Raw genomic sequence first — 25586 nt, forward strand, 5'->3', positions numbered from 1 at the left:
TCACAAACGTTGCTCTCTCTGCATTCATCGCTCCCCAGTGACAAACCCAAATAAATGAGTTTTGCAGCCTAACGACCGTTGTTTTCTACCCTGGGCTGGGAAAGCAGCTGTGGCACATTTACAGATGCAGCTCAGAGGTCTGAGGCCACCAGTTCTCCGGCATCACGGCTCGGGTAGTCTCCCCGCCAACCTGCCTTTGCCGTCAATTATTTCCAGCGGATGAGGGACCCAGGGCAGGAACGCGAAGGCAAGGCACCACTCCAGCGGTTCTCACTGCTTGTCGTCGCTTCACTTGCCACAAGATTCGCTATGCTCTTGCTTTCCAGCTCTGTTCTTGTTTCATAATTTCTTTTTTATGATTTCTTTCTGCTTCACAACTTCAAAGACCGTATGAGGAATCTTGGGTCTACTAAATCGATAGGAAAAGTTGATTTCTATGGGGACAGGTTTCACACTGTCTTTATTTAATAATAGAGGGAATATTATCCAGAATCACATAAGCCCGTTGACTATGAAAATAAATGGAACTTCGATTCCTAAGCCATTTAAGTCTGTTTAAACATGGCAGCCATGGTTTATAGAGGCTATGAAAGAAATACTTTGTTAAATGCTCAGAAGGAATTAACGAAGTATTTTGGGCAGGCTGGTACCTCTGAGAGGAGGAATCTTAGACTCTTCAATTAAAATATCTCAAAATAGACCATGAATTTGAATCTAACCCAAACACGTCTCCAGTGCTGGAGTGGGAATAGATGTCCTCCAAACATATCGTTGCAGTTAATTTGCATGGCCAAAAGGAGGGAGCGGGACCAGGTGGAAAGGAAACCTAGCTAACAACAGGACGGGTCCCATTTTGCCTCACTTGCTAACTTGCACTTCCAGGTCCCGCGCTTGTCAGATGAGGCGGGACAAAAGTAAGGTTGCATAAATCTTAATAAATCTCTCACTAGTTTTGGCTTCATCTTTCCATTTTGGGCTCAGAAGGTCTGGATACAGAAAGCCAGTGTGCTGCCATTGCAGAAAAGGTGGGAGGAAGATCTTGCAAAACTTTAATTGAGACTAATTAAAAGCTGTTTGAGAACAGTGGAGGCTGGAGCTAGTACGTTACGGTGTCTGTTGCTTCCAGTAACTACTGAGGTTCATGAAAGCATCCGGCCTGAAAACTGAGAGGAAGAGGGGATACATAGAAATGAAATTTCCAGAACTGAAAAAAGCAAAGAAAGCAAAAGCCCTGCCTTTGAGCAACACCAGCTGCTGTGAATATATCACCCAAATACTCTGACCCTGCCCTGAATCCTGAGTCAAACTCAAAATTAAAATTTAAATTAAATTCTTGAAATGAAAACTTCCTACAGATTTGTGCCCAGGAACCTGTCTCCGGCAACGGCACTGCTCCTCAGGGCAGCACTCCCCCGACCCCAGGGCTGGGCAGAGAGCGAGGCTGGGGGAGGCGAAGGATGAGGAGCCGTGCCAGGACTTTGCCAGCCGGGCGTGCGGGAGCCACAGCTGCCTCCTCAGCCGCATAACACATTCCTGCAAGGATGAGAACAAACGCTAACTCCACAGCTTTCCCAGGAAAATGCAAATTCACTGCTGTGATTCAAGCTTTCCCTTAAGAGTTACACCAGTAAACTCACAAACACAACTTCTGCAAATGAAAGAAAGAAGGCTGGGAAAAATAGATATTCTGCAATTCATGTTTATGGCAGGGCATCTTCTATGGCAAATTCCTACAATGATACACAATTCAAGAGTAAGAGCTTTTTTTAATCCATTGTAAGAGTGAACTAATTCTTTGCTAAACTGTAGCAGAGAGTTAAAGCAAAAAAACTATAGCAAATTTTGATTTTTATCTTTAAATTATACATATTTCTTCCACCTGGATATAAAAATTTCTAGGCAGAAAAAGCAACTGAAGTAACTTGAGTCCTTACTTTTACAGAAATTAGCACCAAGATTAATTGTTATCACGACATGATTTTCTGCAACTAATTTTTCCCAAGTATTTACACAATAGATATTTCAACTGAGCAAAATGAATGCAATCTAACTAGCTGTCATGCTGCACTGAAAGCAAACACATACTGCTGCTAGACTTCAAATAGCTAATTAAAAAAATCAGGCATCTTGCATTTTGCAGGATGCATTCAGACAGGACAGAACAAGACAACTGCATTCCATGCAGCAATCCTTCTATGTGAGTATTTACATTGATCAGATACTCGCAAGAAAACGCACTGGAGAGTGTTTGATTCTAGTCTGAGACAGTAAGCAGGCACTCTGCTTTAAATTTATGTCAGCTAAGGGCATTGCTAAGTGCTGTGATGCATATTTGGATATGCATTATCAGACTGTGCCAGAAAAGCTTACAAGGATAAAGTTTAGGACCAATGTTTTTTCAAGCAAAATTCAAGAAATACCACTCGACTAAATAATGTGTCTCAAGCCTGGGATGGATACAACGTGGGTGTAAAAGGAGAGGCACTTGGTTTTCTTGCCTTCCAAAAAGGCTCTAGACAAAGATTTTAAAAGCGCACCTGAAATTAAGTTTCCAACAGGTTGCTAATCAGATAGCTAAATAAAGGTTTTGATTTTCAGTAGCTGAGCTCTAGATCTAGAAAGGCATAGAAAGGCTCCAGACCTCGAAGGGCTCAGGAAAGCGCTGCAAAGCCTCTTGCAAAACAATAAAAAAAAAGGGGTGGGGGACAGGGAGGTGCAGGAGGCCCTAGAGGGGGTCCCTGGAAAGTTCTATATTCAGAAAGGGCCCATAAGGGTGCTGGCTCTAGAAAAGCCTGCTGAGCTCAAAAGGGCTGCAGAAGGGCTCTGGAGGAGTGCTAGGTAGGCTCTGAGAACAAGCTCTAAAAGGCTTCCAAACCATCCCAGGAAAAAGATCTAGTGAGTCTCTAGACGTGCTCCAGCAGCTATGGATGCCCCCCCCGCCCCCTCCAAAAAGCTCTCGATCTAGAAAGGCCCCAGACCTACAAAGGCACTAGATGTCTTCAGAAAGGCTCTCGACATCTCTAGCAAAGTTCTAAATCTCTGCATCTCAGGCTCTCAGCAATTTCTAGATCTGGAAAGCAACAGGAATCTCTAGACAGTGCTAGATCTAGAAACGTCCTTTTAAAATGTCGTCTTTTCTTTATTCCTTCAAACCAAATCTAAAAAGACTGAAGCAACTAGCATAAGTTATAAATCCTCCTGGATGGGAGCACACAAAAATCATTTCACAATGAGATCAGTTCCTTACGACTAGGCTAGTTACACCAAGTTTCAACCATTTGACCTCTCCTGATTCCCCCAATTTTTGGCATACCTTTCATGAGCCACCCAACACACTTACAGTTCATGGTAGTAATAGCAAAAACCACGTTGGTTTTGTTGTCACTATTGATATGGACACAGAAATATAACTCTGAACTGGCAAGAAAAATAGAAGGAAAAAGAAATACATATGGATGGAGGACTTAAAGGGTGTTACATCATATCATGACTTTCCCCAGTTCTCACCAGAGACAGCTACACGCTGCTCAGTTTCCCATTTTGCTTTGAGCAGTTGATTGAATGGCTATTGAGTGATGTTCAGACATTTATGATTTTCCTGCAATGTGACCTACATTGCTAAACTTCATAAATTTATTCTCCAAGGCAGTGTATCATTTTGCATGCCATACTCATCCCAAAGGAATCTATCAGCAGGAGATGAGGCCCAGTTTGTAAAAGCTGAATGTCCTTCAGACATTTTTAGCTAATTTGTTTGTAAATGTGAGTGTTATTGCCAGAGTAACGTACTGCATAAAATGGTGCGCTCTATCATTCTGTTTGCCTCTCTCTCTGTGGCCTAAACTTCATAAAGCACAGCTATAAATGTAACCTCTGTATGGCACGCTACGAATGGATACAACCAATTTCTGTCTTGACATTTGCATTTTTTTTCCCTCCACTGACACAGTGTCATTTCTTTTTTTTTTCCCTTGGCAGAAACAAGGGCAGAAAAGATGCTGAAGCAAACACGGTATGGTGAAGAGGGGAAATCAGGCATTCCGAGCTACCGTTGCCCAGGCCGCGGCTCCTGCCACGTTACTTTCCGTGGTTGCCCCAGCTTACTTTCCTCTGACTTCAGCAGCTTGTAAGCGTAACTCAGGGCAAACTTAGTCCTAATAGTAATATTGGAGATATCACTAATACCTGCAAAGCAACACTTCTTGGTAGTGAAACCCTTTCAGTGTTTGTTTATAACCAGCTTTGAGACCCGAGAAGTACCCAGGTAGCAAGAGAACAACACCCTCTAGAGTTCCCACGTGCTGACACGCTTCAAAGTCCTGCCCTTTGTAAACCGGTATTATTACAGTGTTGTTTTGACAGGATCTGCAGACTTGCAGGTTCCCCTTAGCACCTGGAGCAATTTGCAGGCCAGAAGTATCACTGTGCTGGGTTTTTTGACCCCCCTTCCGCCGGTTATTGCGGTGCAATGCTTTCAGTCATACAACCATACCCACACTTTCTTTTACAGCTTTCAAATGCAGCAGTTTGAAGCTATGTAAAATTTCAATGACCTGACAATAGAATTAAATGCCTATGTCGCTTTTTTCACTTACACTGGTTTTATGCCTTTATTTCTGCAAGGTTTCTCCTGACCTGTCCTGTCGTGAAGACAGACCAGGAGTCCAAAGACCAGTCCTCGCTCCTCTAAGATGCAGGACGATCTTCCTCTGACCTAGGCAATGCAACAATTTCTGTCCCAGCAGCGTGCGACGTCTCTGCAGGAAGGACCTCTTGCACCACCTCTGCCGACTGCTGGCCTCAAACCTGCCCTCCGCTCACGCTCCGGACTTGTGCCAGCCCACCTGGCCTCCCTCCCCCTAAGGCTGTGCAACGCGTCCAAATGCCCAAACCAGAATACACGGGGCAATAGGAAAGGCTTGGAATAGAGGCAGCAAAGACAGCTCCATGTAAAGTGCAATTATTTTTGTTATTCACTTTCTAACACACAAAACCCGTTACACCTGTGGGAGGTCCTTTACCCCATAGATGTGTGTAGGGTTGGCTGGAGAGAGGAGGAGAGCAACGTACACACAGTACCAGCCCTGACAATCTTAAAAAAAATGGCTAATGTTGGAGTTGCCTCCATCAAAGACTATATTTCTTAAATCACAGGCAGGCCTTGTTATTAGTGGATGTGGCAAATGGATTAAAAGAAAAGGAGGGGCATTGTCTGCTCGGCCTGCCTCTGCATGCTCCCCTCAGCATCTACATTCCCTTCTCAGCAGACCTTCTTGGGGCTTGGACTCCAGGACGTCAGGGACCAGCTCTCACTATCCGATTACTTATGGTAGCTCTGCAGTATACGTAGAAACCACATATACATCTATGGATACAGACATAGTTATAGATGCATATGTAGGTATCTATTATGTGTATATATATTCTTCACGCGTACATTTTGTCCACTGTGCCCCTCAACAGATGAAAAAAGTCAGATGTAGTCACTGATATATCGCAACCCATTGCAGACTCCCACCAGTCTGGCAAAGCTGCGCTAAACATTTTCAGCAGCGTAATTCAGCACAGCAGATACAAGGCCTCTGCCGCAAATAACTCATCAGCCGGACTCCGTCGTACTGAAACCGTATTTAAATGAGAGAGATAATCAAAGGCTCCTTGTGCATAAAGAATAAAAAGAGAAGCAACCAGACAAGTTGCTTGCTTGGGAAAGACTGACAGGAGAGCCTCAAAACGAGCCAGGCTTCTCAGCCGGGAAGCCCTTCCCCGCAGGGCTGGAAGAGGACCAGGTGTTTGGGGAGCTGGGCAGCGTGCCTCGGCCAGGCGCGGACAGCGGGCGAGCTGGAGGAAGCCCCGGGGCGGCAGGGCAGCTGGCCGTGTCGGGATTGCTGGGTGGGGGCGTACGGGGGCTCTGTGCACACCCAGGCAGCATCTGGTGAGCGTGGAGGTTTCTGTTAGTTGCGAAGGTACACCCGAGAGCACCGAGGCTCAGGGCTGAGCTGCGACCTTCTTGCCAGCCATCCAATTCTCACAGACGTTTTTTCCATGCAGTTTCTCATTAGAAACAAATGATTAAAAAACCAGTTTAAATCTGGCTCTGTATGGCAAAAAGTAAGAGAAAAGTCATGAGCAGAGGTCCGTCAGGTCTCCTTCGCCCCACCATCAAGTGTCTAACACTCCTTGCCTCAACAATCGAAGAAAAGGATGCAATTGCTGGAAGAGTTGATTAAAATGTACATAGTCCTTTACGCAGTAGTAATGCATTATTTATGGCAGATAATTGAAATAAATTGCTGTTTTGCAGGTGACCAATACAAAAAGAGCACTTGGGCTTTAAGGAAGAAATTGCAGTGTGACTTCATTGCACACTATCTTGCCTCGATGACTAATATTTCAAATTCAGTGATAGAATAATTTGATTAGAATATAAATTAGCTGTGATGAAACCACCCTGCTTTCTGTTTGATATTCTAAAAATCCCATTATACACCTACAAGTTTGATTCATGAGCTCTCACAGACTTTTTTCCACTTGAGGTCCTAATCCTATGAGCCTCTTTTCTCTCAGTTCCTGTTAAAGAGAGGCTACTTAACCTCTCCTCTACCACTGGGAAAAGATTATTTTATCTTCTACATGAAGATCCTTTTTTAAAAAGGCTTTCAGCTTGGTTTTGCTTCAAAGTATGGATACTAGTGACTGCTTGTTCCTGCATACGCTATTATGGCTGGAATTATTTTGTATAGGCTGATGGTTTCCAAAGACTAACAATTAATTAACTGGGGGGGGTGTCATTTTTGAAAAGGTTTGAAAATGCCTCAGTGAAGGCTCTGTCCGTTCCCTGCTTTGGTCTATTTTTCAGAAACACATACATTCTCTCAGGGTACAGTTGCTCCTTGCTACACACTTGCCACTTGCTACCCTTTCAGTTAAGCTTGGAAAAGCACCCAGTGAGAAGCCCTGGTTCCACTGAAGTCAGTGGCAAACCAGTTGCTGATTTTGCTGGGGCAACGACTTCCACTCTAGTTAGCTTCTCTGGTACTCCAGCAAAGCCAGAGAAGAAAGAACATGAAATTAAGCAGCAGAGTAAAAAGAACCAGAGAATAAGACAACTTTATACTGGAAAAAAAGAACAGCTTTTCTGGGCTCCTTCATGCAGCAAAAATTAGACAAAATAAAAATAAAGATCTTTTCTAAAAAGAAAAAAGCTCTGAAAGTCTTCTGTAAGGGATGACCACAAATAAAAATTAAAGGGCCTATAAATTGTCATTTCTGCTTTGTGTGCTTTTTGTTCAGCAATTTCACGAATACACATCAAACATGTTTCTGCAAAGCACTCAAAAATGCAGTTCAGAGATTTGGAATATTTATGAAACATTAAGTAGATATAACTAGAACAGTGTATCAAAAGCCTCACACAGGTAGAGGACTAAAAGTAAATCAAGAGCAGGGGTAGCTTTGCAATACTTTGCTCCAGAGAAAACAAAGTTGTTGCTTTTTGATGGCATGCAGCTCTCTACCACAATTAGAATATTATGCATCTAGTGTTAAAAAAAGCCAAGGAGAAAGCGTTTTGTGCTTTCTGCTTTTACAAGAATGCAGTATATACTGTCGGGTATGTAGAGAAACACCTAAAGGGATAGTGTGTCTTCCTCCGACCTGCAATACTAATTAATTAATTGGCTCCATGTAATCCTGCAGTTGCTTTGCGATATCCTACTCTCAACCTGGCTTAAAAGTACTTCAGCCTAGGATCAATTTGGTTTTTATGCTGGCGGCTCGCTCCCCCTGTTTCTCACCCCTTCATCAGATCATTTTTTTGTCTTTCACATTTTTCTTTCCTGCCTCCAACCGTACCCAGTGAAAGTTCTGTTCGGGCTGTGCTTGCTCCGATGAGCAGACCCTCATCGCCGCTTTCAAGTGAGGTCACCGTGTCCTGGGAGCTTTTTGTTCTGCTCAAAAGGCTTCACAACGCCACTGAAGCATATTGTGCCTGTGCAGACGCTGGTGGGGAGCGCCTGCAGCACTTGGGACTGTGGAAGCAATGTCAGCGTTTGCATTTTTGAGATAGAGACTACATTTTCAAGCGATTCTGCTCATCTTTACTCCTGTTCTCCGGCATTCTGTCTCTCAGTTCATTATTTCAAGTAGGTCATCAACAGCATTACTTACTGCTCTCTCCCCTCTCCTCCACCGTTCAAAGTGGGCTGTCCAGGACATGGCATTCTTGCCATGTGTGGGTTGCCTTTAAACCGTGTTCTAGAAATCTGCCTTTTAATTTGACCTATGCAAGCAAATTGCCTACGTAAGTAACACTGTCACATTTTTATAAGGGAGCAAAACATTTTGCAGTGTCACTGAAGTTTATGTGAAGCAACACAATATAGATGGTTCCCTCATGTGGAGAACTGCTGAACAAAGGCTGATGAAGTGCAAATGTCAAGAAAAAGTCTTCAAACCAGACCTTTCATTTTGGAATACAGCAGTGACAGTTATTAACACCATCAGTCAGGCCAGAGCTATTGCTTTGGCACAGACTCATGCCTAGTGGGACTGACATCAGCACGAGAACAAGGCCATGGTTACAGGCTAAGAGAAAGCTCTGGGGATTCATTTTCTGTTGCCTTGCAAACGTTTGGTCTCTATATTCGCAGGGACTGTGCTTGAGATTGGTTTAAACAGTTCCCAAATACTAACTGCTACCACTTGCACGGATATAAATGACTTGAGGTTCAGAGTGGTGGAAATTCAGCCCACATATTTCTCATGGGAGGAAAGATACAGGAGGAAATTGCAGGATGGTAGAAATATCTGACAATTCTCTCCTCAGCTTTCACCACAGCAATGGAGGCAGAAGAGAAGCGAAGCTTATCGCTCAAGCTGAGCTGAAGTGTTTTTACTTTCACACAAAACCTCCCACAACGTCAATATAACTTCTATGAACACTGGATCTAATGAAGTCTGGTTTCCTAAGGACTTCCGTCTCATGGCTGACTGACTTGGGATTTTAATAAGATCCAAGCACCAAATGAAGCTTTTCCTGTGAATGGAGCATTTATTAGATCCTGAGTAGAATCTCTGGAGTTTAATAAAAGAAAGCTCATGCTGCAATATTTCCTTTTGAAAGGGCACTTTAGGTCTCTCTCCTCCAACTGGATTAATATTTTTTATGGAATGTGTAGGAATTTAATTGTAGTGAAGACTGGCGTTCCTCTACAAATTTGTTTGAAATTGGCCCAAGATTTTGATTTACTGCGAGGAAAAGAATACTGACAGACAGACAGACATACCCATACAACGTGCTCTCACTTGCTACCGATAACCAGGCTAAAAAATTTCTGTTATATGCTAGGGATGCAGCAAACACGACGAGAGCGTGCACATTTGAGAAAAAGAGAAACCTGGAGATGCCTCTGATCTAGACCAGGATCAGGCTCAACTTCATCAGGCCGTGAAACAGAATGATGATCCCTCTCTTTTCCTTCTTTCACTCTCCATCCCACTCTTCTCCCTCAGCACTCCTGTTGTGGCTTGTGGCCAAGAGGCCCTGCCACAGGTCCTGCTGCGGGGTGGCCCCCCCAGCCAGCCCATGGCTGGTGCAAGTTCGGAGAGCAATCGACGGTGCAGCAACTCGAGAAGTCAGTCGGACTATTTTAGACCAAAGCTTATGTCCCTGATCCAGAGTGCCTACAAGTCTTCCTATCCAAAGGGTATGGGGAAGGCGGGAGATGTAGCAGATAATTCTGTTCTCTTCAGCTGGGCTTCAATTTGACAGGAGATATTCAGCAGACCGTACAGCTGGGAGATCAGCTAGCCCAATCCATGGGGCCTCCAGCTGAGATGCAAAAGTGTAAGGTTCAACATGGGTTTATTATTCATTTAATTAACCTACAACAAAACAGCTTCCAAAGAAGAAATGAAGAATGAGAGCCAGACCTAGAAGAAGCCAAGGACCAAGCAGCGGGGGCACTCATCTGAAAAGCCTGGCATTCACATTCTGGGTGCTGTAGATTAGTGAGGTGAGATTAAAAATCACAGAACAAATGAAGACCAACACCACCTTTTGATATTCTTGAAAAATGTTCTGCCTTCAAAATTGAGCTCTTGTTCATGTTCTAGTATTCAGGGTTTCAGAGGCAGCATTTTCAAAAGATATGAGCAGCTCTATCAGAATGAAGGATACTGGAATAACTGATTTTAATGTAGGTGTCTGCTAAAATCCTGGCACCAATGGTGAGTGTTGAGTATATACACATACATATTCATAAACCTAGCTCTGAAAAGCCATTCTCTTTAGATTTGCTCCTTATTAACTAATTGAAGAACGCTAAAATCATCTGTGCTGAGAAGAAAAGTCATCCAAGTTTTGTACATGCTGAAATAGTACTGAGAACGCTAGCACACCATATAAACACCTCAACCGAATGTCCTTTTCCTTCTAAATTCAGACTAACGTCCTCACAGTGAAGTATGAGATCGAAGTAATTAGTCAGAGCTTGGTGGTTTGTTTGCCACAACATATAATCTTTCCAACCCCAGCTGTCCTGCCCTCCCCCTATTATGAATGCAGAATACTATGCTTAAGAATGAGAAGGTGGTGAATAACAAACACGGAATGATTAATAAGAAGTGTTTCCATCAAAACTGATATTGGAATAAATGATTAAACCCTTTCATAATCAACTCATTTATTAAAGTGAATGCCTTAAAGTGAAAGCTTGTCATTTATGGTAGTTTTCGCAATGGGCAGTTTTTCTATGTGTTTACTTCAAGAGTACATTTTTGTACTTCAGTAAATCAAGAAATATTGATTTTGAGCAAGCCGTTGATTTTATTGTCAGAACAAATTTAGCTTTGAGAATTGATTTTATTAACCTATCTCATAAGTCCCTCTAAACACACAATTTGTGAGCAACCCACATTCTCTTGATGTAAATGCCATTTGTAATTTAGCCAAAAAACAATTTAAGTGGCGAGGGGCCAAATTCATTTTTCATTTATGTTTATGCCATTCTGGAATAAACTCAGCAGTCTTGCAAGGATATACAATTGGTTCTGACTAAGAGAAAATATCATTCCCTTATTTTCATTGATATAATTTCAGATTAACATGCTTGACTTCAAGGGGATGTGATTATTTCATAGAGTTTTCTGGTTATCAGCAACAATTTTGGAAGAAGACTATCAAGCAAATTTGATACAGTTACTTTTCAGAACATGCATTCTCGGCATTTTTTTCGTGTCTGTGTTTTACTGCGTATGTGAAAAACCTTTTCACATGAAAAACCGTATGTGAAAAAGTATGGATTTTGTGAAGAATTTCAATAGGTAGATTCCCTTAAACCCCCACAAAACAAATCCTCCAAACAAGAAATGCTTCCAAAAGCTCTATGTACATCTGTACTGCAGATTGTCAACAATGTGACTTCACCTATCAGTGACAGAAAATTATACAGTAAGTATTGCTATATTTCAACTTAGAAAATGAGACTGGCCACTTTTTAGGGACACTTGAATATGCCATCATTTATTATGTGGTTTAGAATATTTACTGGCATGCATTCGCAATTTATCTGAAGATTATCTCAATCTATGTGGTAAGAACATATCTTGATTTCCCAGAATGCTGAAACATTTGCAAAATTTTGAGAAACGTGCGGCAATAGTTTCCTGTGGGTGCTGCAGCATGGAAGCACCTGGATTGTTCATGGAAAAACAAAAGTTTATTTCTGCTTCTATGAAAAGAAGGCCCTACCCGAGCTGAATGCTGATGTCCTGAGAGCAATATGAAGAAGAATTTGCTCTATGACATGCTTTAACATGCTTTTTCTTATCTATGATTTTGCAGAAGCCCTTTCTCCATGGCATTGGAACTATGTTGTAGAGTAAGGTAAACTAAACCTGTTTCTGGCAACTAGCCAACCTACCAAAAAATAGGACTTTACAGCTATTTAAATCTACTTACAAATTTGGCATATTTGATTTCAGCCTTAAAATTTTTAATTTCATTTTAATTTAAAAAATAAAATCATTTTATTTCTGCATTTGCCAAACGCCCTGCTGCAACTTATTTGCTAAAGGGTATTTGCATTTTTTAAAAAGAATTGAAAACCGTCAAAACTCACCGTTTCAGATTTAGTGAGACATTTTGTTCCTGAGCAAAATGAGCAAAAAATTGCATGTAAACCCACAGCCGCACATTATATGGCCAGTAAAGCAATTATTTGTACCGCCCGAGATGCGGATCACAAGGAGAAGGCAGGGAGCAGACGTTGCACCTGGCACCATTCCCTGCACCTCCGAGATCTCTAATCTGGTTATTGATGCCCCAGGCAGCTGTTATATGTATCCAAGAAGCCAGCAAATGTGCTGCAGGCAGCCCTGAGCGCCATGAAGCGCGGCTCCTGCCAGCCGGTACGCAGCACTGGGGCGGCGAGTCGGGGCCTCCAGCTGGGGAGCGCGGCTTGCTGCAGTGGGCTCCTGCTCATCCGCAGGACTGGCTGCCCCGCACAAAGAGGTGCCAGAGCAGAAGCCAAGGTGCCCAGGAGCCATATGATCTTAAGACAGTTACTAGGCTAGTTTAAGCTTGGGTTTAGCACAACTAAGCCAGCTGACCCTGTCCTGCTTTACACGGAATAATTGTCTGCCTACTGGACCAGCGAGAATACAAAGGCCTGTCTATCCCAGAACTGGGAACAGGGAAGCTGAGGTTCCCCTCCCCACATTTGCAAATACTTAGGGTGCAGCGCCAGGTGAAATGGAACAAGGACACATTTTTCTGTTTTGACTCTAGTAATAAAATCCCCGAGTGCTTCTCTGACAGCAGCATTCGATTCCATCGTTTGTCCCTGTAAAATTTGCTAAGAGCTACCCAAAACATTGACCCAACATTCTTCATGTATGTGAGTACAAGATCATAGTCACCTGCTATTACTCAAAGTCTACTTAGAGACGAGGAACAAGCCCTTACCATTGTTACGCAGTGTATTTTAACTGTGATTTTCCAATTGTGAAGGACTGAGAAAAGGGCGGGGAGAAAATGAAATACAAAATTAACTGGATCTTGGTTATTAGCGTACACAATCCATAATGAAACTTCACTGTGTTACTTGAATGCCTCGAGATTTTTTCAAGAACAGCTTTTCCCCCGTTTTGAAGCTGATTAATTCAAGTATTTATCGGCAAAGGCCAGTCCCTTCCTTGTGCTATCTGTAAGCGTGGCTCACTGACTAGTCAAAAGTACCATTTATGTTTCTTCATGTTTATCTATATATCTTTTTTAGCATAAACTAGAGATGCGATAAGTGTCTTTTAGTCCAATTTCTTTTACACTGCTCTTGAAATAAGAACTGAAAAGCACTTTGAGAAATGTATTGAAATGCAGCAGCTTCACTACAATACCGCCGTTGTGTAATTACTTACTGTAATGCTCCTCCATGATTTAGAACATACTTAGATGTAAACAGAATATCTATTTTATCCATTTAGTAGTTCAAGCAAATCACTCTGAATGCTGGACTAAAGGAAAGCACTCTAAACTTCTGATAAACTCCTTAGAAGATATATCTGAGAGTAGCAAGCAGCTTTCTAAAGCATTATGTATTTTTTATATAAGCCCCTCTACACATTCATATGCCATATCGTGGAAAAAAAATCAAGTATATAGTTTTGCATTTATATGGTACGCCTTAAAATAATCATGTGAATGGAAGATCCACTCCATACTGTGCAGTCCAGAATCATCTGATTCATCCAGCATATTCTGATATATAATCCTTGTACAAGAAACTAAGTTATCTGTCTCCACAATGTGTAGAAAAATGACAACACAGGAAAACCAGGTGCCTACCTGAGTGATGTCCATTCCAGAGTCACAGCTCAATGGCTGGGTTGATGTGAGGCCGTTCGAACCTATTATTGTTGTGATCACACCGTTCTCATCAATTTTCCGAATCATGGTACCGTCAACGAAGTAAATAAATCCGTGCTTATCTACAGTGATACCTGGATGAAGGGAAAGGGTAAAAAAGAGTGTTAGTACTGACGTTATCTAGATTAAAAAGTATGAGCCTAAAATGTTTCCTCTCCTCTTAGACTCTGAAAATCTGCCGATTAAAAAAAGTATGACTTTCTTTTTCTACCCATTGATTATTTGAGGCTTTTACAAATTGTATATGGAAAGATCATACCCATATATCAGACTGTCTTCGTCTACAGAGAAAGAGGGAAGATACGAGGAAGAAACAGAACAAAACAGCAGAGGCTTTGCTTGTACTGTAATTCTATATACATAGAATTCTATATACATAGAATTAGGCCCTCAATAACTTTGCTTCATGTCTTTCACAGAGTGGGACAAGACTAGCTTTTCTAAAATCTTATCTTATAGTTGATTTTTCTTCATTTTCACTTTCTTAATTCTCATGCAGAGGCAAATTTTTTTTCTCACTGTACTGTCTGAGTTATCAGAGCGTCTGAGCAAGGAAGCAGCACCCACAGAAAGCGAGAGAGACTTTAGTCGTGATATGGGCTATACATATGAATAGTGCAAAGCAGGCTCTGCTTAGCAGGCAGAAGGAGTATCTGTGCTGCAGAATGTATCGCAGTGCAGTGTTGCCCAAGACGATGGTCACGTACTGGAACCAGCCTCATGACAACAGTGGGCTTCAGCAGGAGCTAGTGCAGGTCTCCCACTTCTGGATCTGCAATAGCTCTAGCACCGCTGCACTGCACTGCGCAGGAGAGAGGGACCCAGAAACACATGCGAGGGCTGTGCAAAGGAAAGGTCATGGTCTTCTGTATTTCAGTGGGGAAACTGAGGACCGGAGGGCTTGCTGTCTCCCACCAGCAGTGTGTGGTACAGCCATGTCACAACTCAACCCTGGTCTCTCCCAGTCTAACACTTTCTCCCCGGTTCTTCCTGCATTCAATTTGTTAGACTTTTCTGTATTGCATGAACTGTAAGTAAGATCTTTTTTCCCTGAAATGCTGAAAATATAGCTGGAAAAGCACTTCTATTCATGTTAGGTTTGTGAAATCCTTTCTACCAAAACCGCTCAATTTCTTGCTTTAAACTACTTCATAATTTCCCATTTAAAGTTGCATAACTTTGCAATTATAGCAGCTGCTGTGCACAGCCAAGCTATTTTAATAATGAATTTATGTTCTGCTACACAGAAATGAAAGGCAGAGGACTTGAACAGATGGTTTGGACAGTGGCTTATATGGTTCTTGATTTTTGTCCCCTGGATTTAGCACAACCGAAGGCTGTATGTACTCTGAGTTTACAAAACACTTGTCTGCATGCCAGTTTAGGATCTCACTAAGCAATTCCACACGCCATTAAAAAAGAAGAAAAACCCCAAACTGAATTCCCTCACCTCCCAGTCCCATTTTCTTATACTTCTTTAACTCTGTAGGAGCAGCTGTAGCCAGGGGCAAGGGAGAGTAAGCAGTCTGGGGGCAGGGGCAGGGGCAGGACCAGGCAGCCCTGATGGGGAACGCGCATCTCCCACGGGGCTGGGAGAACGGGGCACACTCTCCGCAGGCCCCTAAGTAAATCTGTACCTGGCAGCTGGAAATGCCTGGGAATTGAGTTGGAGTTACATACACGTTTGAGCGTAACACGCTTTCTCTTACAGTGCTAACACCCAGTGGCAGGGTCCCAGGACAAACTGCCCGTGACCACTTCTCTTCTAATGGAAAGCAGGAATAGTGTCCACACCAGTTTTTCTGTCGTGGCCAGGAGGTTAGCGAGGGCTCGACTCCCCCCTCTGCCGGAGCAGGCTGACCTCCGCCGCCGGTGGGTTTCCATCCCTTACTCTGCCCAAGACCTCAACCTGGGTGAGGCTGCAAAGGCCTCACGGGGGGACAGGCCTTCCGGGTACACCTTGCCACCATGTCCCCCACTGTCCAGTTCCCATCCAGAGGTGCCTCTTCACCGCAGGTGACGTTTAGGCACCTTGCAAACGTCTGAGGGTATCATCACAAAAAAAATCCAGAGGCCACAGCAGTTAACATTACCATCTAGCGCTCCTACTACATCCGGCTTTCAGGCTATCTACCAGCACCGTGCTGGTAGTTGAAATTAATTCTTTAAATTGTCAATTCAGTGTATTCATCTGGCTGTGAACTGCCATTAGAAGAGGGCTGTTCACCATCCTGCCACCTTCTCCATCCAGGACAAAAAACACCCACGGACTGCTGAAGTGCTGCAGGGTACAGAGTTAGGCTACGTCGCTTCGCTATGCGAAATGGCTGATCACTGAAATGTCCACTTCCCCAGGACAGATGCCACCTGGGGGACTGAAATCACCTGGGGGGCTGGATGGGTCAGCTGGGGGGAAATCTGGGAGGTTTTATAACCCAGATATAAGGAAGAGCAGACCTCTTAGGGCTTGGCTCTCTGCTGGCCTGTGAGCTCACAGATCGTGCCTCCTTGATACTGGCTCCCTCGGAGGATCTTTACTCTTTAATTAGAGACTAATGGTGCTCTCGGAAACTACAGAACGACTGGCAAGCCTAAGGCTGTTGTCTGCTTCTGAGAAGTCCAATTATAAATCGGAAAGACTGAAGGTTTGAAGGTGAGCTGATTGCATCTGAGAAGCAAAAGGGTTTGCTTTGGTGTCGGGGGGGGGTGACCTGTGTGTTCCAGTTTTTGGGAAGAGGATGTCTGTCCCTCTGTCTGTCCCTCATGCGTGCTAAAGACTTGGCACTGAAAAGACCTGTGCACACAAAAGGCCAGAATTAGGGGTGCCCGCAGGGCTGGAGCTGAGGGCTGGCTGCCTCTTCAGAAGCAAAGGCTAGGTGTGCGAAGCAAACCGCAAAATCTCTTTTGATACACCTGAGCTGCTAAAACATCCACCCTAAAACCTTAAATGAAGCAAAAAGAAATCCAGCCCCGTTATTAATGACCATATAAACAATTAATATATAAATCTGATGAGGTTTTTCCAAATGTTGTTCTGAGGGAACGCACATGGCAGAAGCCAACAGAGCAAACCACACTGAAAGGACTGCACCTTCTGTGGTGCAGCTAGAAGTCTGCAGAGGCTTTCACGACAATAGTTCCCAAAGGCCCGAGTCATAGAATCATTAAGGTTGGAAAAGACCTCTAAGATCATCTAGTCCAACCATCAACCCAACACCTCCATTCCTATTAAACTGTGTCCCAAAGTGCCATGTCTATGTGTTTCTTGAACTCCTCCAGGGATGGTGACTCCACCACCTCTCTGGACAGCCTGTTCCAATGCTTGATAACCCTTTCAGTAAAGAATTTTTTTCTAATATCCAGTCGAAACCTCCCCTGGTGCAACTTGAGGCCATTTCCTCTTGTCCGATCACTTGTTACCTGGGAGAAGAGACTGACACCCAGCTCACCACAACCTCCTTTCAGGCAGTTGTAGAGAGCAATAAGGTCTCCCCTCAGCCTCCTTTTCTCCAGGCTGAACAACCCCAGTTCCCTCAGCTGCTCCTCATCAGCCTTGTGCTCCAGACCCTTCACCAGCTTCGTTGCCCTTCTCTGGACACGCTCCAGCCCCTCAATGTCTCTCTTGTAGTGAGGGGCCCAAAACTGAACACAGCATTCGAGGTGCGGCCTCACCAGTGCTGAGTACAGGGGCACGATCACTGCCCTAGTCCTGCTGGCCACACTATTTCTGATACAAGCCAGGATGCTGTTGGCCTTCTTGGCCACCTGGGCACACTGCTGGCTCATATTCAGCCAGCTGTTGACCAACACCCCCAGGTCCTTCTCTGCCAGGCAGCTTTCCAGCCACTCTTCCCCAAGCCGGTAGCATTGCACGGGGTTGTTGTGACCCAAGTGCAGGACCCAGCCCTGAGCCTTGTTGAACCTCATACAATTGGCCTTGGCCCATCGATCCAGCCTGTCCAGGTCCCTCTGCAGAGCCTTCCTACCCTCCAGCAGATCAACACTCCCACACAACTTGGTGTCATCTGCAAACTTACTGAGGGTGCACTCAATCCCCTCATCCAGATCATTGATAAAGATATTAAAGAGAACTGGCCCCAATACTGAGCCCTGGGGAACACCACTTGTGACTGGCTGCCAACTGGATTTCACTCCATTCACCACCACTCTTTGGGCCCGGCCATCCAGCCAGTTTTTTACCCAATGAAGAGTACAGCCATGTACTCTTGTCATGATCTGCAGGTTAGCGTGTACATGGATAAATTTTCTCTTCAGAAAATGAGAAGGGCTGTGTTGACTCTGCTACCACAGTTTGGGGCACAGAACAGGTGGAGCCAGGCTCTGACGCACCTCTTGCTGTTCTCACTGGGATGCTCAGGGGTTCCTGCCCTCCTGCCTGCGCTCTGTCCCGCTCTGACCAGCTTTACGCTGTAAAGCTGAAGCACGCTAAGGGCTTATTAATACATGGAAAAGCTGCTAGGAACTTGTTCTAGGGTTGTTTCTTCAGGGATGTGTCAAGGTTGGAGACAAAAGTGTCTTCAGTCCCAGTCCTCCTCCTACTTTCTTTTCAGTCTTGGAGTTCCTCAAGACTCCTTTGGAGAAGAAAAAGCCGTGCTGGACTGCTGCAGCAGGGAAGGTGTGAGGAGCAAGGACTACCGTATGTGACTGTTGTGGTGTCCATGCAGCTACGATTGTTGGGGGTGTTTTTAACCTTACTGATATTGCATTGCGGAGCAATATTAGATGGGATTTGAATTGCTTTCCAGTGTGGTTCATGGGCTCAAAGGAGAAACCTGACGTGGGTGGGAACTACAGCACGCGTGCTGTGTCTTAGTCTGCCTTTGCAGAGGGGTGGTTCTGCATGGTAAGGGAGGAGCTACGCTTCTCACCTGGGTAGCGCAGCCCTGGCTGGGATCTATGCCACGGATAACACAAGGCCAGGATCTGTCACTAGGGCAAGTGCATCTTCTGTTTTGCGCAATTTCCCTGTGAGCAGATGGCTGTGTTGGCTGCAAACCATCCATTATATAAAAACCAAAAATTACGCTGCAATGAAATAAAGCTACTCAGTTGTGTTGCTGAATGGATTTCAAACACTGACTATATAAGAAAACGAAAGATCCTTTAATGTTAATAGTGTACATTTTGCTCTCCAGGCATTGCAGAAAGGCAATCTGTCTGCAAGGGAAGTACATATGCCAGCGCGATGGCATAAACAAGGCCATGTCTTCAGTGTTTGTACTAAAGATAATAAATTCCTGGTACTTCCTAATCAACGAACTACTGCTTCCAGTGCTTACTACCGTATACTAAACCAACGTGACTTTATCCATTTGAAAGAATTACTTACGCATTTAAGTCTTGTTGACTTAAGGCATATATAAGGCATCCATTGGAAAACAAAATACAGATTTGTGGCTAAACTGTCCCAATTTATTCATTATTAGAGTTGGATTCATTAATGCTCCTGTCACATCTTGCATGATGCTTCACATAATCTGTACTCCAAGAGCTTATTTTTAATCCTTTTCTGACGTACAGTGTAATGCAGAATCAAATCACACACAGCACTTCAATTGTGCTTTAATCACTGAGGCACTCGGAGAGGAAACACGCACATGCTGAGTGTAATGAATTGCACTGAGTGCCAGTAGGAACACTGCTCGCTCCGTGAGTGAGGAAAAAGGGTCATTTTTGGGTGTCTTTTCTTTGCACAGAGAATGCGATGTAGCTTCTATTAGGCTCTCGGTCTGATTCTGGTTTTTTAAGGAACTAAAAGTACAGAATACAGCATCCGTTGGGCACACTAAACTGTATGCCCAACGGATGCTGTCTTTGGGCACAAATGTGACCTGTTGCACAAGTGAGAGCCTTACCTTGCTTGGATATGAGATTCCTCATTAAACACCGATGTCTGAGTAAGGACAAAATAAACTTGTGCAATGATTTAGTCTTGTTCTTTGACTCACGGCTGAGCACAATCTGTTTTTCTGAGTAACGTGCTTGTACTGAAGGACTGTTTTTAGTCACGTTTAGTCATTGGGGCTGCCTTACATAGGACTAGATTTTGTACCTGAATGTAAAAGAGTAGCTCTTATGAACATCTACCTCCAGTCGATTTATGCGCAGACATCTTGGAACAGTATTTATAACACTTAGAGGTCTTTTAATCAGTACCATTTAAATTCTGTTGACTAACATTAAAAATGAACTGCTGCTAGTGCAATCACACATGGCTACTAAGTATCATCATTAGAAAGACTCTGCAGAAAAAGTTTTGCCTTTATAAACGCTTTCTGCACAAAACAGTACTTAGTAGATGGGCCGACCACAACCATGATAAACACAGAAGGCTGACTATCCCCTCTCCTGTTATATGCTCGCAGGAGCGATTTTGGTTAAAGGGTTATTTCCCTTGACAGATCTGCCTTAGTGCACGTATGTACACGATTACAAATGCAAGTAACACTTTGAAAGCAAACGGATCACTCTTGTGTGTAGTTCTCATAGGTATAAATTCAAAATACACATGATTATTATACATATGATCTTTCAGTCTAGAAATTATGGCATTTCAACGTTAATGGAGCTAAGCTTATAGTGCTAAAAATATGGATTAAAAGTAATACAGTAAATTCCCCATTAAGATAGTTTCTTTTATTTTTTTTCTCCACATCATAGCCCGCACTTGCATTCTAAGAGAGTCTTTTGGGGAACAAATCCTTTTCGAACACATCAATAAACAGCACCTAGAGCTATATGTTGCCCACTTCTGGATATTCTACTTTACACGTTTTGCCCAGCTAAAAACTTTGCAAATGAGCATTTTACATTGAAAACTTCTAATTAAACTTCTGAAGAATTTGTAAAAGAACATCTAAAACGACTGGTGAGGATTGATAAAAAGAGAATGCCACCTTCTGCTGAAGAAAAACTGTATTTAGAAGGACCTTGTGATTCTCATAAAACTTTTAATAGGAAGAAGTGAATCAAATTGGTTAATTACCATTTTACGGTTGGTAAAAGGGCAAATTACATGCCATCCATTTCTAAACTTCTAAATGTCTCCGGTGCTTTTAATTAAAGCTGCCATCTAGAAACTACTAAAGCAATTTTATGCAATTAGTTATTTATAGGTTACCATAATACACCACTCAAAATATGATTCAAGTGATTTGCAGTCTGTTGCTTTGTGATCTTTGTCATCTTTACTTCATTACTGTCTCAGTACTAGCGGCAGAATATTCAGCAGTTCTTTGTCAGCTAGAACACGACTTCAGTACTTGCACTTGAGTGTTGTTCTCTTTAGATGGGTAACAGCCAAGTTGGAGCAAACAGCATTTTTAACTACTGACTGTGAATGAAAATGTCCTGCTTCCAGGCTGAGACACGATGACTGGGGTCACACTTCCTGCTGACAGTGGTTAGCAGAAAAGTGAGTAACGTAGGCATTCAGATGAAGGTTGGATGAAATGTAGGAAAACTTACTGTCTAAAAAGGTTACTTTAAATGTTCTACAAGATTCCCAGACTTCTGAAATCATAGGTAGCTAAGCCTACTGACGAGAAAAATAAGGAATAAATTTTGCTGAATGAAAAATGGCATGAGATGAATTTTTTGCTGGTTCTGATGCATACACGACAATGACTCGAGCCTGCAAATCACCTTGGTTTGTCTGCTTCTTACTTTATATATTGCTAATGAAACATCTTACCCCATTTTGCTTTCCTTTTTGAATTGTATGGAACCGTTGAAAAGGTCTTAGGAATGTATGGAATAGCAAAGATTGCTGAATAAATAGTATTAATCATTACGTATGACAAGGGGGTCTTGTTTTCACAGAAGTCTATATTAGGAATTTGGTCTGCATCCTAGTGAAGGTAACAGGAATCTTTTAGCTGAGCAGCAGCAGTAGCCCTAAATGGGATACTGTCATTTGACAAATGTAAAGGTTTAATCTGAGCAGTTGTTCTTACAGCTTTATTTACTTTAGAAAGTATTGCTGCAGATGGTGAGCAACAAGACTGATTATTTCAGGATGTAAGCTACCGGGGCGAACACATTTTCAAAACCATGGGGTTTTTTTAGTAGTATTTCCTTAGTAATTTCAAGCAAAATGAAGAAAACTACACTGCAGTACACCGATTTTTAATTTAAGCTTTCATTTGTATTGCTAGCTCATGGCCATGGGTCTGAGTGAAAAAGGTTCTTTCCTACAGCTGTATATAAGGTATTTTTATGTATGGGATTTAGAACTTATTCCAACCTTCTGCATTTCCCTGGTGCTTGCTTTGAGGTCAGTGCATCTGCAGTGAGGCCACTGCACTGCATTCAAGTGCTCTGTGCTCAGCGCGCAGTTTTTAATTTCTTGAGGCATGGACTGTACACGCAGCTTGCACAGACAGTGCGTGCGTCTGTCTTCTAGTTCTAGAGTCTGGTCTGGACCCAGGAGTCAAAAAGCAGGCACTGCAGGACCACAGATGCTTAAATCTTGGGATTTAGTGCTTGGGCTTCCAAATGCTGTAAGTCACTTCTGATGCTTAGGGTTCCATCATTGGAGGGACTTGCTGTTTTCACAAAGGTTACCTAGTTCGTCTTTCCACCACAGCCGTCCTGCGTGAATGCTCTGAGGCTGCCACAGATACAAGGTAACTGAAATCAGATGTTCATCCAAGACACTTTTCTTAGTATACTGACTGGGGAACACTGTAGCTCAGCAAAAATGCGCTAACTTGATTGCCTCGGCCTCCCACTGCCTCTGTCAATTAAGCTTGGAAAGTCAAATCTATTTACATGTCTAAAGCCCACTGATTTCAGAAGGGCAGGGTAGGTAAGTGTTTAATGCCTTTGATCCAGGCATTGGCTTTGCAGTGCTAAGTAGAACAACTCCCAGGTATTTCTATTAATTTTAGTGCTTCTTACTGCTCCACTACTCAATGACTAATCTAATTGAAATCAGGACACTATCCCTTAGTGCTTTATTATAAATACTAATCCAGACTGCTTAAATGATAGTGTTGGTGACTAGATGTGCCATAAATACTTTTTGTCAAAAAATCCCCAAACCCACCAAACAGAATTCCCCACCCCAAAATTAAAGTCTGTTACGTGGTAAAGTTCAAGTGATTGAAATTCAGTCAATGATTAATATCTTGTGTAGTTACTTCCTCATTTTCAATATCTTCTTGTATAATAAATGTGTTCAGCTTGTCACAGATCTTATTTTATGTCCCCACCTTGTATCATTTCACATTCTGCTTAAGTACTTGGTCATCTATTACATGACTCATTAGTCTGAGATCTCTACAGAATTAAAGAAAGTTGCAGTAAAAATAATATATTGAAGTTCAAATTTCAACTACATCACCCATGCATGTTTAAAAGCATCTTTCAAAGTCAGCTCAACATACAATAGTGCAAGATTAATGTTTGCTAGGCCCCCTCTCTAGTCCTTCACAGAGAAGTGGGAACAGACTGAACAAAGCTACGCGTGCTTGTTACCTGCAAAATAAAAGTTGTGGAAAGCAGATCAAATCATAAGTGATTAGTGTCACTTCATGACGCTTTCCTGTTTGGCATTTAATTCCTGGTCACTAGGCAAAGGCAGTCTTGCCAAATAAAGATAATGAGAAATAAAAGTTGATGAAAGACTTAAATCATTAAATAATAATCATCTAGGACTCTCCCCAAACCTACCTGCGTGCCCACTGAAGTAGAAAAATCGTTACGAGTTCAAAAAAGTTAAAACAGCATTTGAAGCAACTTGCATTCAGAAAAGTAAACAAGAAAGAGTATTGGGATTTCCACTTATTAACATCCTCCTGAGGGTGTTACCAAACAGGACTAAGTTTCACAAGTGTTCCCCAGAAGGTATTTCTTACCAATTTTGCAAATGGATAAACTGAGTCATATAGATAAGCCCTTATTCAGAGTCACAAGCAGCCGGTAGCAAAAATGAGAATACAGCTTTTGAGCTGTAACTAACCAAGGTCAGATGGCCACTAAACGGAGTGCTTTCTCAGATACTACCTTTCTACCAAGTAAGAGGTAAATTTATTTTTCATTTATAACAGGAAGAAAAGGAATACTCAGGACAACAATAAGGCAAGTGGAAAAAAACAGCTAAAAAAATTTCTACATCAGCTTAAAAAACAAATGCTAATCTTGTCTGGTCATTGAGTAATGCAAGTGATTCTATTTAATAATCTCTGGCAGTTACTCTGTCTTTATCTGCATTACCAGGTACCTATTTTTGCACTGTAAAAATCTCAGAGGTGAGAAATTAGAAACAATTCATTTATTTCTGTGGTCAAATACATAACATTGTGCTGCTTTGTGTTCAAGTATTTTTAAACACGGATAAAAACGGTTTGGTGAGTTCTGTGGCCTCACCAAAATTTTTGTCAGTGTTTCCTGCCTCCTAGAAAAAATATTTTTGCGTATACGGTTTGAATGTTATTTCAGTAGAAATGTGACATCTTCTGACTTGACAATGATTCCAATAACAAGCAAAATAAGCGATCCAAAAGAATCTCTAAAACTGTGTTTAAGTATGTGAGACTTTTAAGTTTCTTAATAACTAATGGATCTATGGGTGCCAGGCAAGTACTTCCTGCTACTTTCCAAGGATATTCAACCTCTTACCGTTTAGAGGAAAACAGGGCCAGGGACCTATAAGGCCATTACGATAATACACAGCTATTTGTTCATACGGTGCTGGTGACTACAGGTTGATGCTGGATTTTGCTGGGCCCTGTACAAGAGAGGAACATCCGTAGTTCCTTGAGATTACCATCCAAAAGCCCAAACATAACAAAGCTGACAATGTCAAACTGATGTAATTTAGAGTAGATGGATAAATCAAAAGCAGCTGGGAGCCGTTACCTGAATTTGCCAATATAGAAGCCATTGTCTGCTAGCAGTTAATTTTTCAATATCTGCTGGTTGCCCCAGAACTCACGAATTGTACTTTTAATCCTCTTCATTTCTTTATGGCTAGAACCTTCTGTTAAGGAAGCCAGCTATGCATGGGTATTTTTAAAGTAAATAGCATATTACAAATTTTCACCAACATACCTCCCCAATAAGAAAAGAAGATGGAACAACTAATTGTATTGTAATTAGATATAATCAATTGTAATCAGCAATAAACATCAATCATGTGCCGGCTAAAGGATCTGAAAACCTTTGTTTTCTACTATTTTTAGAATTGATTCATTACATTAATTAGCTGCCTGAAGATTAACATTTATTTGTACTTACCTCACACTTACCTTCTATCATTAAAGACATGTTAAAGTCACTCTATAATTACAATGTGTCTGTTGCTAAGCCTTAAAACAGGATTATTTGCTTGTCTTAGAGACGTTTCTGCCTGGATATACATTCTAATTTCCTAGTGATATACAGCCTTCCTTTATTAGCTCCTGAAAAAGAATCAAAGCCCTTCCTTCGAGCTCGTCATTAGGAGGGAGCGGTGTGCCACAGGGGAGCATGCTAAAAGCCCACTCAGGGCTCTGCCGTGGGAGCTGCTGCGTACCCTTTGTTCCCGGGATTTCGGTGGGAGCTGAGGGTGATCAGCTGCTTTAGAGCACCAAATCCAGAGACTTTTTCCCAGTTCTAATGCACACTGCAAGGGGATTAATTGCGGCGCTGGTGG

At 42.5% G+C, this 25586-nt stretch overlaps 1 protein-coding gene across 2 annotated transcripts in view; it reads right to left on the bottom strand.

Moving 5' to 3' along the window:
- Positions 1-25586, bottom strand: part of TENM1 (teneurin transmembrane protein 1) — a 347960-nt gene that overhangs the window by 34253 nt on the left and 288121 nt on the right. For both annotated transcript variants that reach the window (XM_072877199.1, XM_072877198.1), the window contains one exon: positions 13847-14001. In XM_072877199.1, coding sequence (XP_072733300.1) covers positions 13847-14001 — 155 coding nt within the window. The remainder of the gene's footprint in view (positions 1-13846; positions 14002-25586) is intronic.

Source organism: Ciconia boyciana, chromosome 12 (genome assembly GCF_034638445.1).
Source record: "Ciconia boyciana chromosome 12, ASM3463844v1, whole genome shotgun sequence".
Taxonomy (NCBI): domain Eukaryota; kingdom Metazoa; phylum Chordata; class Aves; order Ciconiiformes; family Ciconiidae; genus Ciconia; species Ciconia boyciana.